At 40.6% G+C, this 15062-nt stretch overlaps 1 protein-coding gene and 2 long non-coding RNA genes across 4 annotated transcripts in view; 1 reads left to right on the top strand and 2 right to left on the bottom strand.

The window, feature by feature from the left end:
- Window positions 1-2199, bottom strand: part of LOC115306868 — a 19932-nt gene extending 17733 nt beyond the window's left edge. Inside the window, exon 1 of the long non-coding RNA XR_003915468.1 lies at window positions 1971-2199. This is a non-coding gene — a long non-coding RNA (uncharacterized LOC115306868). The remainder of the gene's footprint in view (window positions 1-1970) is intronic.
- API5 (apoptosis inhibitor 5) overlaps window positions 2169-15062 on the top strand; it is a 27139-nt gene continuing 14245 nt past the window's right edge. For both annotated transcript variants that reach the window (XM_029957444.1, XM_029957443.1), the window contains exons 1-6: window positions 2169-2379; window positions 9495-9656; window positions 10664-10757; window positions 11256-11321; window positions 12716-12867; window positions 14210-14416. In XM_029957444.1, the coding sequence (XP_029813304.1) occupies window positions 2311-2379; window positions 9495-9656; window positions 10664-10757; window positions 11256-11321; window positions 12716-12867; window positions 14210-14416 (750 nt within the window). In that variant the 5' untranslated portion in view covers window positions 2169-2310. The remainder of the gene's footprint in view (window positions 2380-9494; window positions 9657-10663; window positions 10758-11255; window positions 11322-12715; window positions 12868-14209; window positions 14417-15062) is intronic.
- The window catches only part of LOC115306865, a 9773-nt gene continuing 7357 nt past the window's right edge, over window positions 12647-15062 (bottom strand). The window contains exon 3 of the long non-coding RNA XR_003915464.1: window positions 12647-12897. This is a non-coding gene — a long non-coding RNA (uncharacterized LOC115306865). The remainder of the gene's footprint in view (window positions 12898-15062) is intronic.

The raw sequence follows: 15062 nt of genomic DNA, 5'->3' as shown, positions 1-15062 counted from the left end.
ACTCGACTTACCCAGGATTGGGTCAGTTACAAGACAGAGGGGGGAATGTAAGAACGCGAGTCTAAATGAAACAGACGCCATGACAGGCTTTAAGTTTCCCCTCTGTTCTAGAAGGCCTAGGTTTCAGTTCCCCAAAACTAACAGGCAGTTACACATTGCCTAGAGCAAGAGAGACCACCTTCGCAACACCCAATCAGGAAAGGCCAACAACCACCCTCCACATTCCTAAGGGTGAGGCCTGTAGATAGGACCCTGTTACCTAATGTTAAAGTTAACCCGATAGTCACCAAACAAGACCCTAGGCTCGCCCTGTAATTGGTTGATTTTAAAGGTACTCTAAATGTTGTAATTGGGTCCCGCCAAAAGTAACGAACACCCTGGACAATGTGTATGCTTAGAGTTACTGCCAATGCCTGTTGTACAATAATGATTGGATGTCACGGTTTCCTGTAACTCCCCTTCCTGAACCCCATAAAAACTCTGCTCAGCCCTTGTTCGGGGCTCTCAGCACGGATCCACTGCGTTGGTGAGGTCTGTGAGACCGAACCTAGGCCCGGTGAGCCTAAGTCATAATAAAACTGCCCTTTGCTTTTGCATGCATGACTCGGTCTCCCTGGTGGTCTCTGGTTTTGGGGGGTGATATTGAAACCTTGGGCATTACAAGGGATGTCATCAAAATACACCTTCGTTATTGTCTTGCATTATCTCTTCAAAATTTATTCAGGTGGAGTAATCTCTGGCCCAAAAAGAAATTCTGGCAGACCCATGGCTTTTCTGCTCACTCTTGCTAAAAGATAGTCCTCTGGTCAGAAATTAAAATGTCCGTTCCAACAAGTGGGCCCAAACTCCAAGTCTGATTTACAATCAGGTCTCCTCTGCCCCAAATGGGGCCTCCTTCCTGTCTTGCCCTTCTGCTTCTCCTCCCTGACTGAAGGGAAGGTGGTTTCTGAGCCCTTCTGGGCAAAGGGAGAGTGAGAAGAGGGGAGAAATTAGTACATGAGGTCTGCAGTCCTCCAGACATTCTCTGGCCTGGTAGAGAACCAGGTCTTTCACATGGGCTACTTTGTGGGACTCTCATGAGGCGCTAAGTTGTTGTTCCTAATCACTGGCTACTTTCTGCTGCCATTGACTCTTGTCACGGGGCTTTCTCACCCTCGCAGCAGACTCCTGGAGGATTTTGAATTGATCTTTTCAATCTCAATCTCTCTCTCTCTCTCTCTCTCTCTCTCTCTCTCTCTCTCTCTCTCATGGTTGCATGGCCCATAGCTGGCACAAGGGAATCACTCCAACCCCCTTCCTCCAGCAAAATCTGGGAAGGCGCGATGGTCCCAACATGGATACCTCCACTCTGCAACCCCCAGGAACTCAACCTTTTTCAGGCATGTGTCAGGCACCACTCTTTCCCATCTCCCAACTACAGGAACCCCATCTCAGGCTCTTGAGAAGGGACCCAGGCTTCAGGGGAGGAGGTAACAACTTCCCTAAGCTAATGACATTGCTAAGTACACCTCTCTCAGAGACAAAACAAAACCTCACCAATTCCTCTCCTTTACTCCCCAATCTTTTTTTTTTAATGTTTATTCATTTTTGAGAAAGAGAGTATGAGTGGGGGAGGGGCAGAGAGAGAGTGGGGGACAGAGGAAACAAAAGCAGGCTCTGTGCTGACGCTGAAGGAGCCTGATGTGGGGCTCGTATTCATGACCCATGAGATCACGACCTGTGCTGAGCCACTCAGGCGCAGGTGCCCCTCCTTTTCGATATTCTTAATGTGAGGAGGAGTAACAGAGCCCGGGAATGTTTTGTAACCATTGGCTGTGTATATTCTAAACAAATTGATCTGGCTTTGAAATTTACTGTCTATTATAGCTTAATGCTTCAACCCTGAAGCACTCCCTTCCCTCATTCTATTTTTCTCCCTTTAATAACAATTTTATGGACGATGGGAGATCTTTTAAAGAACAGAAACGCACCTCTGTGTTTTCCTCCACTCCCCAACAAGAGCTCCTAGCCAGGCACAATCCTTCAAAGGAGTCTGAGCTCAATCATCTTTGCCGCTTTTTGCACCGCCAAGCGTTAGAGGGCGCTAGAACCATAAACTGTGCCTCGGCGCTCAATGAAGGCCGCTCCCGACGCGCAAGTCTTTACGTAAACGTTGGGGGCGGAGCCGCCCTGAGCGCGGTGACTGGCGGCGGCACTGGCGGCAGCTGGAGGCGTAATAGTGCGGGTCGCGGGCTTGGAGAACTTCAGAGGCGGCGGTGGCGCCGGCGACGACGAGGACAGCAGGAGCGGGCCCTGGGCTTGTCGCTCACCATGCCAACCGTAGAAGAGCTTTATCGCAACTATGGCATCTTAGCCGACGCTACGGAGCAAGTTGGCCAGGTATGTCCCCGAGCGGCCTGCAGGGCCCGGCGCTCCGCGGCCTCTAGAAAACGCTCCCCGGGCCGGGCGGGGGCTGCTGCTTCGCATTCCCGCGGGCTCCCAGCCGCCCCGGCTGTTTTCGTCGGCGTGGGCCCCACTGGGAGTGTAGACTCCCGCTTCGCCGAGGGAGAGCGCGGGTCCCGGTCCCGGGTTCCTCCTCTGCGTCCCTTGACCAGCGTTTTCTCGCCGTGGCGTTTCCTAACTCAGCCTCGCCGGCCCCACCCCCCTCCCCCCGTTAATTCTCGCCCCGATCCTTGCCCTGCAGATTGCTCTTAAGTCTTTTCTTCTTTACGGTGGACTTCAGCTCGGCGGAAGATTAGATTGAGAGTTCTCAAGAGGTCAGAAATGTCTTTCTCGAGGCCAAAAAATAAAAAATCTATTAATTTAGGAAGAGTGCTTAGCAGACAGAAGTTTGTGAAAAACAGAGGAGGTGCCTTTTTGCCCAGATTTTAACAAGGACTTAACGATTTCATTAATTCAGTACATTTTTGAGCGCCAGGTGCTGTGCGCGCACTGGAGGTACAAGACAGAAAGTTACCGGTGCTCTCCGGAATGTACCTTTTGTGAGGGAGACTACTGATAAATAAGAAAAGTGTAGTACAGAAAAATATAACCACCGTGCAGTGACAGTGGGGAGGGGCGGCGGAGAGTGCAGCTTTAAATAGACTTGTCTGGCAAGAGCTCTCGGCAGTGGTTGCCCCAAGACACACAGTTTCCGCAGTGTTGAATCGTCTATGCAGGCTTCTTTGTGAGTTTTCAAGTACTGCAGTACGTTGAACTTAAGGAGTTGGGGGTTGTATGTGTGTGTGTGTTTTCTTAGGAAAAGAATCAGGCTCTCCCAGAGGTAATCTTGGTCGTTGTTGTTAGAAATTCTATGCGTTATCTTTTTAGTACTTAGAGTTTAATGTCATTCGTCTGCTTACACGTCCCGTGGAGTAAGGAGTGGAAGATCCTACTTAGTCTACTAACGTTGTCAAGGCTGTGGCACTGCCCTCTCAGCCCCTTTTTCTGGACATGTGTAATTCAGGTAAACCTATTTTGAGCTAAACAACAATAAAACTGTGATGCCAGGACCTTATTTAAGCTTAATCTAGAATTGTAAATTTACCAGTTTGAAGTGCTAGATCATTTTCCTTCAGTACATATTTTCATTTCAGTAGGGAATTTGACATCGTCAGTGAGAAGTATACTAAGTCTCTTGTAGACACATATAGAGTGGGTGTTAGGTCAGTACTGGAGGAGAAATTTTCTACCCGTTAAGACAAGATTGGGAAAACTGTGATTAGTCATATTTTGATTTTTGTCGTTGTTCCTGGAAAGATGAAGATACCGTTGTGACTGAGTTGAGGGAGATTATAGCAAACTGTTCTACCAAAAATTGAGTTTGTTTTTGTTGCTGATCAGCAGAGGAGATGGGGTAAAGCCTACAACAGTGATTTTCAGTCACTTTGTAGATGCTGCTCTCCCAAAAAAGGTGTATCAGGAATTTTTTAGGGAAACTTGGAAATTATATACACATTCCCCCACTCATTCTTTGCTGACAGCAAAAAGGTTGAGGGCCACCTACTCAGAGAATGTTAGGGCAAACAGAAGCCAAACTGGAATTTATGTATTCACTATGAGTGAGTGAGTGCGAGTCGCTCACATTTTTCTCCTAATGTCATCTTTAGTCTCTTAATATTTATTTATTTATTTATTTATTTATTTATTTATTTGAGAGAGAGGGGATCCCAAGCAGGCTCTGTGCTCACAGTGCAGGATTGATTACCAGAAACGTGGCTTGATCCCACGAACCATGAGGTCGTGACCTGAATTGAAATCAAGAGTCAGACCCTTAACCAACTGAGCCACCCAGGCACCCTTAATGTCATCTTTAGTCTTAATACCAGGTGAGATAGAGAGTTCTCCCTCAAGAGGTCAAAAATGTCTTTCTCAAGGCAAAACTCTGCTTTTAATTTAGGAAGACGGCTTAGGAGACAGAAGTTTGTGAAAAACAAGGATGTTTTTCCACGCAGACTGTGTTGAGGGCCCAGTCTCATTTACTCATACATTTCTTCAGTCCGTATCATGTACCAAACACTGTGCCAGGTGCTAAAATTTTAGCAGGATTCCTTCGCACAATGGGAAATCAGTACCTTCATGACATGGTAGTGACAGCTGTCAGGCACCTGTTGGAGACAAAAAGCCCTGTGCATAAATAAGGGTAGTGATTTTCTCAGCCTCAGATAGTGAATTCTGGAAGGACTGAAGCGGGCTAAACCACGATGGCTCCAAGTCTGCTCTGTGGCACAGTAACTTTTCCTGTTAGAGACAATTCCTAAAACTTCTCACCAAAAAAGATAGTGGGTTTCATGAACCTGCATGTGAATTTTAACTAAAAGCAAGAGCCAACTTAATGGAAGGAACACCACTGACCGTTCTTCAAGGTTCTTAGTGTAACAAAGCCTGACCTCCATGTTATCTTAGGAGGTTTACAGTCAGGGGTTAAGGTTCCCGGCAGGTACCTATCTGGACATTTCTGAGGCCACATTTGAGTTTGTAGTCTAGAACTTCCTTCTGACATTTAGTTAGTTTCCATCCTTTGCCAGAGAGCTGAGACCCCCAGTTGCTCTTGCTGCTGCCGAGGGAAGTGCCCTCTTCTCTGCCCTCAGTACCCCTTTGAAATTAACGCTCTCTGGAAGCATCAGCAAAAGCACAAGTCCCCCGAGGTTCTCAGCTACTTTTCCTCAAACAAGTTAGATTTTTCTCTTCAGGAGCCTCCTTGGCACCATGTATTCGTGTATAATACCATGTTTTTATTTTATTTTATTTCATGTGCGGGCTTTTCTTATTCCCTTACTCAGTTATGAAGTCTTGAGGTTAAGGGTTAAATCGTCTTATTTTTTTGTTTTTCTTTTTGCACTGTACCTTCCACTTCAATAGACGTTTTTTCTTTAAAGTTGAAGAAATACAACAGATACAATTAATTGTATATATTATAACTATATAATTATATTAGTAAAGTTAATAATTATACAACTAGTATAACATGTCCTATAATCATATATAAATGTAATTATTGTACTGTGTAAATATACATGAAACAGAAACCCGTTTACAAGGATTGTCTCTTGTGAATGAAGATGAGAACTTTATATACTCACACATCATGTCTTTGAGCCACAAGCATATGTTTTCTAATAAGCAAACTTCGAGTAATAAATTGAACACCTCAAAACCTTTCCCTCCTTTTTTCCACCTGCTCGTCAGCTTCCCTTCCCCCACGTCTGCCTCTGTTACTCCTTCGGGTCTCCTTGCTCTGCTCAGTATTCCTTTACCTCCCTGACTGCCTTTCCACTGTGCTCTGGCCATAATAGAGTAAGCTGTTGTCCATTAGTATTTTATATTTGTTTCTAATTTTTCTGAATTTACTTAATTTTTAAGTGTAGATGTTTTGTATTATATAGTCAACTCTTTTAAGTTAAAAAAAAATGCCAGATATCTGTGCAGGGACAGGGGCAGTTGGCCTAGCTAAAATCAATACAATGCCTGAACCCTGATTTCTCCTTTGTTCTCTTAAACGGAGTACGCTGGCATTTCAGAGTGCAGAAGTGTGTGGTTGACTTCTGTTTCATGAAATAGCACTCTTTTGGTGCCTTTTTTTCCTATGATTAAGCTAAAAATCACAGACCGAGTCAGATTCCCTCAAAAATCTGTAAAAAGTATTAAAATTGTCAGGAACATTGTGGTAATGTTGGATGCTGACAGATGGTGACTACACTTACTGTCGTGAGTGTTGAGTGATATGTAGAATTGTCAAATCGCTGTGCTGCACATCTGTATGTCAACTATACTTCAATAAGAAAGTGTTAATTTACTATTACAAACTAGATTTATTAATTGAGGGAGAAGTAATATAGCTTAGCATATTCATTTTCTTTTTATGTCACACTTGAGAAATATGTTTGTTGAAACTACATCTTTCTCCAAAATAATTCTTTATTACTTAGAAGCTGCATCCTGGTCCCAAACAAACATGGCTTTACCTGGCACGTCCCTGATCACTTCTATATATTGGTTGTGTTTTGACAGTATCACAGATTTTTTATCTTATAAGTATCTGCTGAATGTAGATCTAACTGTAGCTGACTTTTTACTTGAAAATATTTTAGTTTTCTTTTTTTAATTAGATATTAAAAGCATATACAAATACAATTTTAGAAATGCATTAAAAATATTTACAATTAAAACTTCTTGTTACTATCACATATTTATCTAGCTGAACTATACAGTTGTACTGGAAGAGAAAAAACAGGCAGTGGTGTGTAGTACTTGGAGTACTTTATTGTGGTTACAATCTTCCTGTCACTAACTCACTGTGATCACTGAAAATGTCACTTCTATTTTGTTTCCTACTTTGAAAACCAGAAGGAATAACTACTTTAGGGAGATTCTTCAAAAGTCTTGTCCCCATGCTACAAGAAAGAGCTAGAAGAAAAAGAGCTAGTAGAAGAACGTACAGGGTAATGAGTTTGAAGTCTCTTAGTAACGTTTATAGAAATTATTTGATGAAAGTGATGCCTACCAGTGGTAGATTTGATTTCTAGTTTGGATATGTTAAAATGTTGTAACTTTCCAAAGGCCTTGCTGTGTTTGGGATGTTATATCTCCTTTTACATGCCTATACGGAGCCTGTATTTAGGACTCAAATTTTGCCTTTCCTGGTCCTAAATCTGGCGAGCTTTCTTTGTCTCTTCCTTTGTTAAGATCTCAGAACTTAAAGAAGCTTCATGTTAGGCATAGGTCTTGACTTTAGAGCCTATCAGAGCCTATGTTCAGGTCTGGATCTGATACCTGTCTAGCTATGAAGCTCTGGACAGACTGTTTCACTTACTGAGCCTTGGTTTTCTCATCTGAAAAATAGGAATCGTAGTAACACCTCACTCCTGGGATTACTGTGAAGCATGTACACAAAGCATCATTCAGTAGGTTTTCAGTACATGTCACTAATGATTCCTGTTTATTCTATTCCAGATGTTTGGTTTTTTCCCTTGACAAAAGGATGAATTGTTGGCATAGGTTTCTTCATTTAATTTCAGACAATGTAAGGAGTTCCCTCAAAAGGCTTTAAACGTAAAGCTTTGTTTGAGTTAAAGAAAATTGGACTGTGATACCCTGTAAAAAGTAAGGATGTCAGAACTATTTAAAACTTTGATTTTATGAAGTCTGTCCAGAAGACATGAGGCAAACCACAGGAATGTGAAGTGGTAGAGAAGTTAGCCGTAATTTTTCAAACCTTTGCAATAAAGAGGATATAATATACTTTTGAAGTAGTAACTCCTGAAGACTGATTTTGTTCTGCATTTTATTAGGAAACTAACCTAATTTAGAGAAATTTTTCCTATTTAGGAGTTGGTATTATGTTTAAGATATTAAAATTTGTCAGTCACTTGATGGAATTTTATGTTTGTTTAGAACTGATGTTTAGAATTTATGTTTTTAGATAGGTTGGCAATATATGAATTTTTTAAGTATCTACGGGGCACCTGGGTGGCCCAGCCTGATTTCGGCTCAGGTCATGATCTCACAGTTCTTGGAGCCCCACATCTGTGCTGACCGCTCAGAGCCTGGCGCCCGCTTTAGACTCTGTGTCTCCCCCCCTCTCTGCTCCTCCCTGCTCATGTTCGCTCTCTCTCTGTCTCAAAAAATAAAGTTATCTAGTATTTTTATAGAATATATTAAAATCTGTACCTTTAAAAGATCTAATGGTGACCGTAGGCTGTTGATACTAGAATACTTTCTGATATAAAAAAAAGTCCTTGGGATCATACTATACCTAAATAACTTTGTATTTTGCTTTATTTACTTATTATTTTATTTAATGTAGTATTGTCCATAAACAGTTACTTTAAAACTGAAGTTGATTGGATGTTTATTCGTTATTTTCCTTTTTGAAGGCATGAGGTATCTAAAGCACTTGGAGCATTGCTGTGAATAGATTAAACACTATTCCATATACACGTTAGGTGTCGTTATTATAATGTTTGCTGTTGTATGGCAATTAGAAGTTTTACCCGTGTGTCCAATCAGAAGATGTATCTAGGGGCGCCTGGGTGGTTCAGTCAGTTGGGTGTCCGACTTCAGCTCAGGTCATGATTTCATGGTTCGTGGGCTCGAGCCCCATGCGGGCTCTGTGCTGACAGCTAGCTCAGAGCCTGGAGCCTGTCTTTGGATTCTGTGTCTCCCTCTCTCTCTGACTCTCCCCTACTTGCACTGTCTCTCTCTGTTTTTCAAAAATAAAAAATAAATTAAAAAAAAGAAGATGATGTATCTAGAGTCAGTATTTATTACTCTTGTCTGCCAGCTTGTTCATTGTCATTTAATAAAAGAACTGGTTTGGAAGCAAGTGTGTTAGGGGGATTGGGAACTTGTTGACGCTTCATTGATGAGGATCTCAGGGAGAGACTTCTGAAGTTTTGTTTGTTTTTTTTTTTAATAAGAAAACAAATGAACTTTGAATGTATTATAAAAAGTTAAATGTGACATTAGAATCTGTTTTAATCCAAAATTGTCTTTCTAGAATGAATTATTATTTTCATCTTGTAAACATATGAGGCTGGGAAAAAACTTCCTAACCTTACCTTTTCTGTTACTGCTTAATTTTCAAGATTGTATTCTCTCCATATTCACCAAGATGCTAATTAAAAACATATAAATGAGATTACGTAAATGTAACACAATTCTTTGAGAATTCTACAATAATCGTTATAGTTTTTAACCATGACACAGCCACAGGATTAGGGTCAGTAATCACTAGAGTGAAGTTGATGCATCAACAGACTTATTTGCTTTTTCCATTTAAAATTCAGGTCATCCTCCTCTCTTCCCCAACTGACAAATAATGTGAGAGGCGGGGGTAGAGGGGGAAGAAGATGTTAGGAAAGTAGGTGTCCAATTTAAGCAGTAAAACTGCAAAACTCAGCCCTATTTTTTAGCCTGTATAAAATTTTACTAATTTAAAGCAGACTTGAACAAGTTTGTTTAGCTTCCCATCCTTAAAAAATTGTGTTTCCTTTTTGTTCTGTTCTTTCTTTCAGCATAAAGATGCCTACCAGGTGATACTAGATGGTGTGAAAGGTGGTACAAAGGAAAAAAGATTAGCAGCTCAGTTTATTCCGAAATTCTTTAAGCATTTTCCAGAATTGGCTGATTCTGCTATCAATGCACAGTTAGACCTCTGTGAGGATGAAGACGTATCAGTAAGTTTATGATTGATACTTTTCAACCAGCCTTCAGGTGTCTCACTTGCTGTTTTCAGACACTTCTGTGTGTGGCTAATGTCACTGAAGGAGCCGTGGTCAGTGCACAGGGAAGTGCTGAGGCTTAAATCTACGAGTGAGAAGACATTTTCTTTCACCACCTTTCAGCTGCGAAAAGTGCCTAGAATCACAAAATATTTTGTTCTGTCTATCTGTTATCCACTGTTAAAAATGTGTTGTGGCTCACATTTTATAGATTGTTATAAGTTGTGCACATGAAATTAGACTAATGTTAGTTTTTAATCAGTTTATACTTGCCTAGATATTTAAAATATTAAGTGTTAGATTGTATACTTTCACCTTCCCTAAATATGGTGCCTAGAGTAAGAAAAAAAAAGTTTTTCCTTGGAACTGAATTAACCATCAGCATTTCTGGCTGCTGATACAGATTCTTAAGAACTTTCAACTATTACTTCCTGGCTTTTCAAATGCAGTTAGTGAATCACCAACATTCCATGCACAATTTGCTGCATATACTTCTCCATTTTTTTTTTAAACTAAATATTCAAAAAAAATAGAATTTAAAAAAATAATAAAATAAATAAGCCAAGACCACGTATTTGGGATTAAGTACACAGTATATATTTACAAATGTTGTATTAAGTAGTCAGTAGGGAAATTTTAAAGTGAATCGAGTTACTGGATATGAGATTGCCTCTCCAGGGTACTGTAGGATATGCTCAAAGGGAATAAAAACGCAACAGTTCCATGTAATCAGTATATAAACTGTTGTTTATGATCTCAGATCTGTCTGCTTCAGTCAGTTAATTGTACTTAACATCCCTTTCACCACATTTTGTTTTAGTGATTCTGTGAAGCTTGAATATTAAATTGGAGCAAATTATTTCTAAAACTGGTTTCTCCCCAGATTTAGTTTTCTTTAAAGGTTGGGGTTGTTTTTATTGATGATAGTATGTGGTTAATTTTTTGTTTGAAATCATATTCAGATTCGACGGCAGGCAATTAAAGAGCTGCCTCAGTTTGCCACTGGAGAAAATCTTCCCAGAGTGGCAGATATACTAACCCAACTTCTGCAGACAGGTAAGCAATTGTATTATTACCCTTTTATCTAAATGTAAGTTCTCTTTGAAATAGTGACTCTGTTTTTAGCTTTTTTGTTTTCCTTTTTGGCAGAAGGTGCTACTTTTGATAGAAATTAAATTGATTTTTTCATTCAGTAGTTTGAAACATTGGATTGTGATGATCTAATTCCTAGTGTTTTGTTTTGTTTTTAATTCTGTTCATAAAGACATAGTGACTGGATTCTTTTGGGAATTTTGATGCATCGTGATTTTTTGCCCCTGTTTCCTGTAGTTTTTTAGTTGTACCATCTTAACATAAAAGACTTCCTGGTATGGCAGATCAGGTTTTCAACCTTTATAGGGAAGATGGGTTTTTTTGGTAGCTGAGAAGAATGCTTAGTTACATGTCTCCTCTTAGTGTAATCCGTGAGAAACTATGTTGAATCTTAGGTTTGAAAATGAAGCAAATGTTATTTTTCATTCCTTTTATATATTGTACTACTTTTTCTCCATCCAGATGATTCTGCGGAATTTAATTTAGTGAACAATGCCCTGTTAAGTATATTTAAGATGGATGCAAAAGGTAAGCCCACCTCTTGTAATGAATTGTGCTTGATGTGTTAAAAAGTTGGGGAGTTGGGGTGCCTGGATGGCTCAGTTGGTTAAGCGTCTGGCTTCGGCTCGGGTCATGATCTCACGGTTCGTGGGTTCAAGCCCCCGTGTCAGACTCTGTGCTGAATGTTTGCTCAGAGCCTGGAGCCTACTTCAGATTCTGTGTGTGTGTCTCTCTCTGACCGTCCCCTGCTCACGCTCTCACGCTCGCTTGCTCTCTCACTCTCTCTCTCTCAAAAATGAATAAAAATGTTAAAAAAAAAAGTTGGGGAGCTTGGCGTTCTTTATTAAGGATAAAGTCAAATTCACCCAGAGATCTATTTCATAAAGGTTCTGAGTGTTCTTTTAAAAAGCTGCTTAGTGCAAGATATTTGTGATGTAAAAAACCAGCACAAGTAATTGTAAAAACAGATCAAATTTTTCCATTAGAATTTTGTTGGAGGGGTGCCTGGGTGGCTCAGGCTGTTAAGTTATCTGACTTTTAGTCAGATAATGATCTCACAGTTTGTGGGTTCAAGCCTCACATTGGGCTCTTCATTGACACTGCAGAGCCTGCTTGGGATTCTCTCTCTCTCAGAAATAAATTAATAAGTAAACGTAAAAAAGTTGTTTGAGGGGTGCCTGGGTGGCTCAGTCGGTTAAGCGTCCGGCTTCAGCTCAGGTCATGATCTCATGGTTTGTGGGTTCAAGCCCTGCGTTGGGCTCTGTGCCAACAGCTAGCTCAGAGCCTGGAGACTGCTTTAGATTTTTTATCTCCCTCTCTCTCTCTGATCCTCCCCTGCTCGTACTGTCTCTCTCTGTCTCTCAAAAATAAATAAAACAACATTTAAAAAAATATTTTTTTAAGTTGTTTGAAAGCCCCCTTTGCCACATTAAAGAAATTTTCCAAAATACCTGGGTTTATTATTAATAATGTTTAAAAAAAAGAAAGTCATTCTTTTTTTTTCTTAATGTTTGTTTATTTTTGAGAGAGAGAGAAACCAAGCACAAACGGAAGGGGCAGAGAGGGAAGGAGACACAGACTCTGAAACAGGCTCCAGACTCTGAAACAGCACAGAACCTGACGTGGGGCTTAAACCCACAAATCTTGAGATCACGACCTGAGCCAAAATCAGATGCTACTGAGCCACGCCGGCTCCTTCAAAAAAGAAAGTTATTCTGAAACTAAATCTGAATCCATGAGCAAAACATACCATTACTGTTATGGTTGGGGCTATAGAAATTTCCAACTAATTTAGTCAGAATCAGTGATATTCAGGACGCTTATTAACTCACTGGAAAAGAAATACGGTTAAATGAGTTAAATGGAGAAATTTCATTACAGTATAGAATTGATTTGCTACACACAACTATTTTGTTTTGCAGGGACTTTAGGTGGCTTGTTTAGCCAAATACTTCAGGGAGAGGACATTGTTAGAGAACGAGCAATCAAATTCCTCTCCACAAAACTTAAGACTTTACCAGATGAGGTCTTAACAAAGGAAGTAGAGGAACTTATACTAACTGAGTCCAAAAAGGTAAGCTTCCGTCATCATTTAACAGGACTTCTGTAAAGGAAAAGAACATATTTGAAATCAGTACTATTCATTAATGTATGTAGCTTTTGTATAAAATGATGTATTCCATTAGAACCACCAAAAAATATCCAGCTTTTCTTACAATTTGCTCTTTGGTCACCAGTAATGATGAATCAGCATGTTAAAGGGATGTGATGACATTTAAATCTTTCGTGGGACTATCCTCAAAATTTATGCATTCTTCAGCACTCTGGACAAGTCCTTTCCTTCAGGAAATTTCACCTAATTTCTACCCATCTCCCCAATTTTAGGATATTCTCCTGTAGTATTCTGGATCATTTCGAAATGAAAATGAAACACATTGAAGTGCCTGTTTTTTCTTTTGACCCCATGACACTGTAAGCTCAGGAGACCACGCTTCTTTGTGCTCCCAGCATCTAGCACAGTTAGAGATGCTAAGAGTCCCAAGATGTGTCACAGCTAACTTTTCACTCATAAAGTGCCAAAGTTTGGAGATTGTTATTTTTATATGTATGTAGAGGAAAATCCAAAGTTTTCTCTAACAGCACCACTCCCTTGCTCACTGATGAGATTTCTTCACGGAGAGCGAAAGTAGCGGCTCTCCAGCTGGGAATGTCCGTGTGTGCTCCCGCTAGTGATCTGGGGCAGTCGGTTAGGACTGCGTTTCTTTGGTCCGTAACAGAAAGGCTTGGACCCACTCAGATGGAGCACTTAAGACTTTCATATTTTGTATACAGTTGCCATATGAATGTGAATGAGCTGCTTTTATTAATTTTTAAAGATTTTTTTAAGTAATCTCTGTACCCAATGTGGGGCTCAGACTTAACAACCCTGAGATCAAGAGTTGTGCTCCGCTGGCTGGGCCGGCCACGTGCCCCAGGCTGCTTTTAAATATAGGAAACTGAACCTGATTTGACAGTTCACTATTGAGTTTTCTTTTTTTTTTTCCCTCTACCCTCCACACCGCCCCCCCCCCACCCCGGTGAAGAGCCTTTTTAGATATTTTTTTATTAGCTATTCTCCTATGAAATTTTAGTGCCACAGATATACAGTATTTATGCACTGTTTGTATGTCTGTGCTTCATACATAAAAACAAAATTTTCCAAGAACCACGTTCGGCCCCTCTGCAGACACTGTCGTGCCCCGTCAAGAATACATGGTGTGTTCTGAAGCCAGAAGCTGTCCTCTCCTTAGTATTTCAGAAATATTAATAGCAGTCTGACTTTCGGAACTGAAATACATTTGCCACACTTTTAATACTGATCTTTCTTTCCCATTCGAGTGATGACCACACTATTATTCTGAATTGTCTCTGTCCAGGTCCTAGAAGATGTTACCGGTGAGGAATTTGTCCTGTTCATGAAGATACTGTCCGGGTTAAAAAGCTTACAGACAGTGAGTGGAAGGCAGCAGCTCGTAGAGTTGGTGGCTGAGCAGGCCGACCTGGAACAGACCTTCAATCCCTCGGATCCTGACTGCGTGGACCGCCTCTTGCAGTGCACTCGGCAGGCTGTCCCCCTCTTTTCGGTGAGCTCTGTGCTTTATGTAGTTGGTATTTTGATTACTCTACTAGCTTATATTTCTGTGGATTCTCACTTGAGGGTTCACCTCAAACCTTTGCATACAAGGAGTAACAGTGGAGTGAATATTTACTGGGTGGGATTTGTGAGAGCCCAGAGCAGCCAGAAATTTCTTTAAAATCTTGCTTAGAGACTTTATACAAGTCTAGAGCATTTTTATTTTACTTTATGGGTTTGGCTGAGTTTCTAAATCATTTTGTTTAGCTTTTTTTTTTCCCTTAAATTTTGTAACAGATTGTTGTCCTAGGTAAATATGCTCTTTGTCTCTGGCTCTGTGCTTCTCTGGTCATGAGTCTTCCAGGATGCGCATAGAATAGTTTGAAAAACAAAATTTAAAAGGACTTTTCCTTTTTGAAAAATGTACAGTCTGAAATTCAACAGTAAAATATCCCCCAAAATTTGACCTGAGCATTAAGGAAGAGTTTGAAAATCTACAGATGTCCCAGGGCTCCAGATGACTTTGCAACGAGGTGTTTATTGTCACAGAGGTTATTCCTGGAGTGCTCTGGGGTGTGCAGTGTTGTATTTGTAACTTACACTGCTTGGTGCTCTGGTGCTCAGCATTTGTTGAATGATATTCTGCTATTATATTT

The sequence above is a fragment of the Suricata suricatta genome, chromosome 11, assembly GCF_006229205.1.
Source record: "Suricata suricatta isolate VVHF042 chromosome 11, meerkat_22Aug2017_6uvM2_HiC, whole genome shotgun sequence".
NCBI lineage: Eukaryota > Metazoa > Chordata > Mammalia > Carnivora > Herpestidae > Suricata > Suricata suricatta.
Note: the sequence above shows the minus strand (reverse complement) of the source record. Positions and strands in the feature narration are given on the sequence as shown.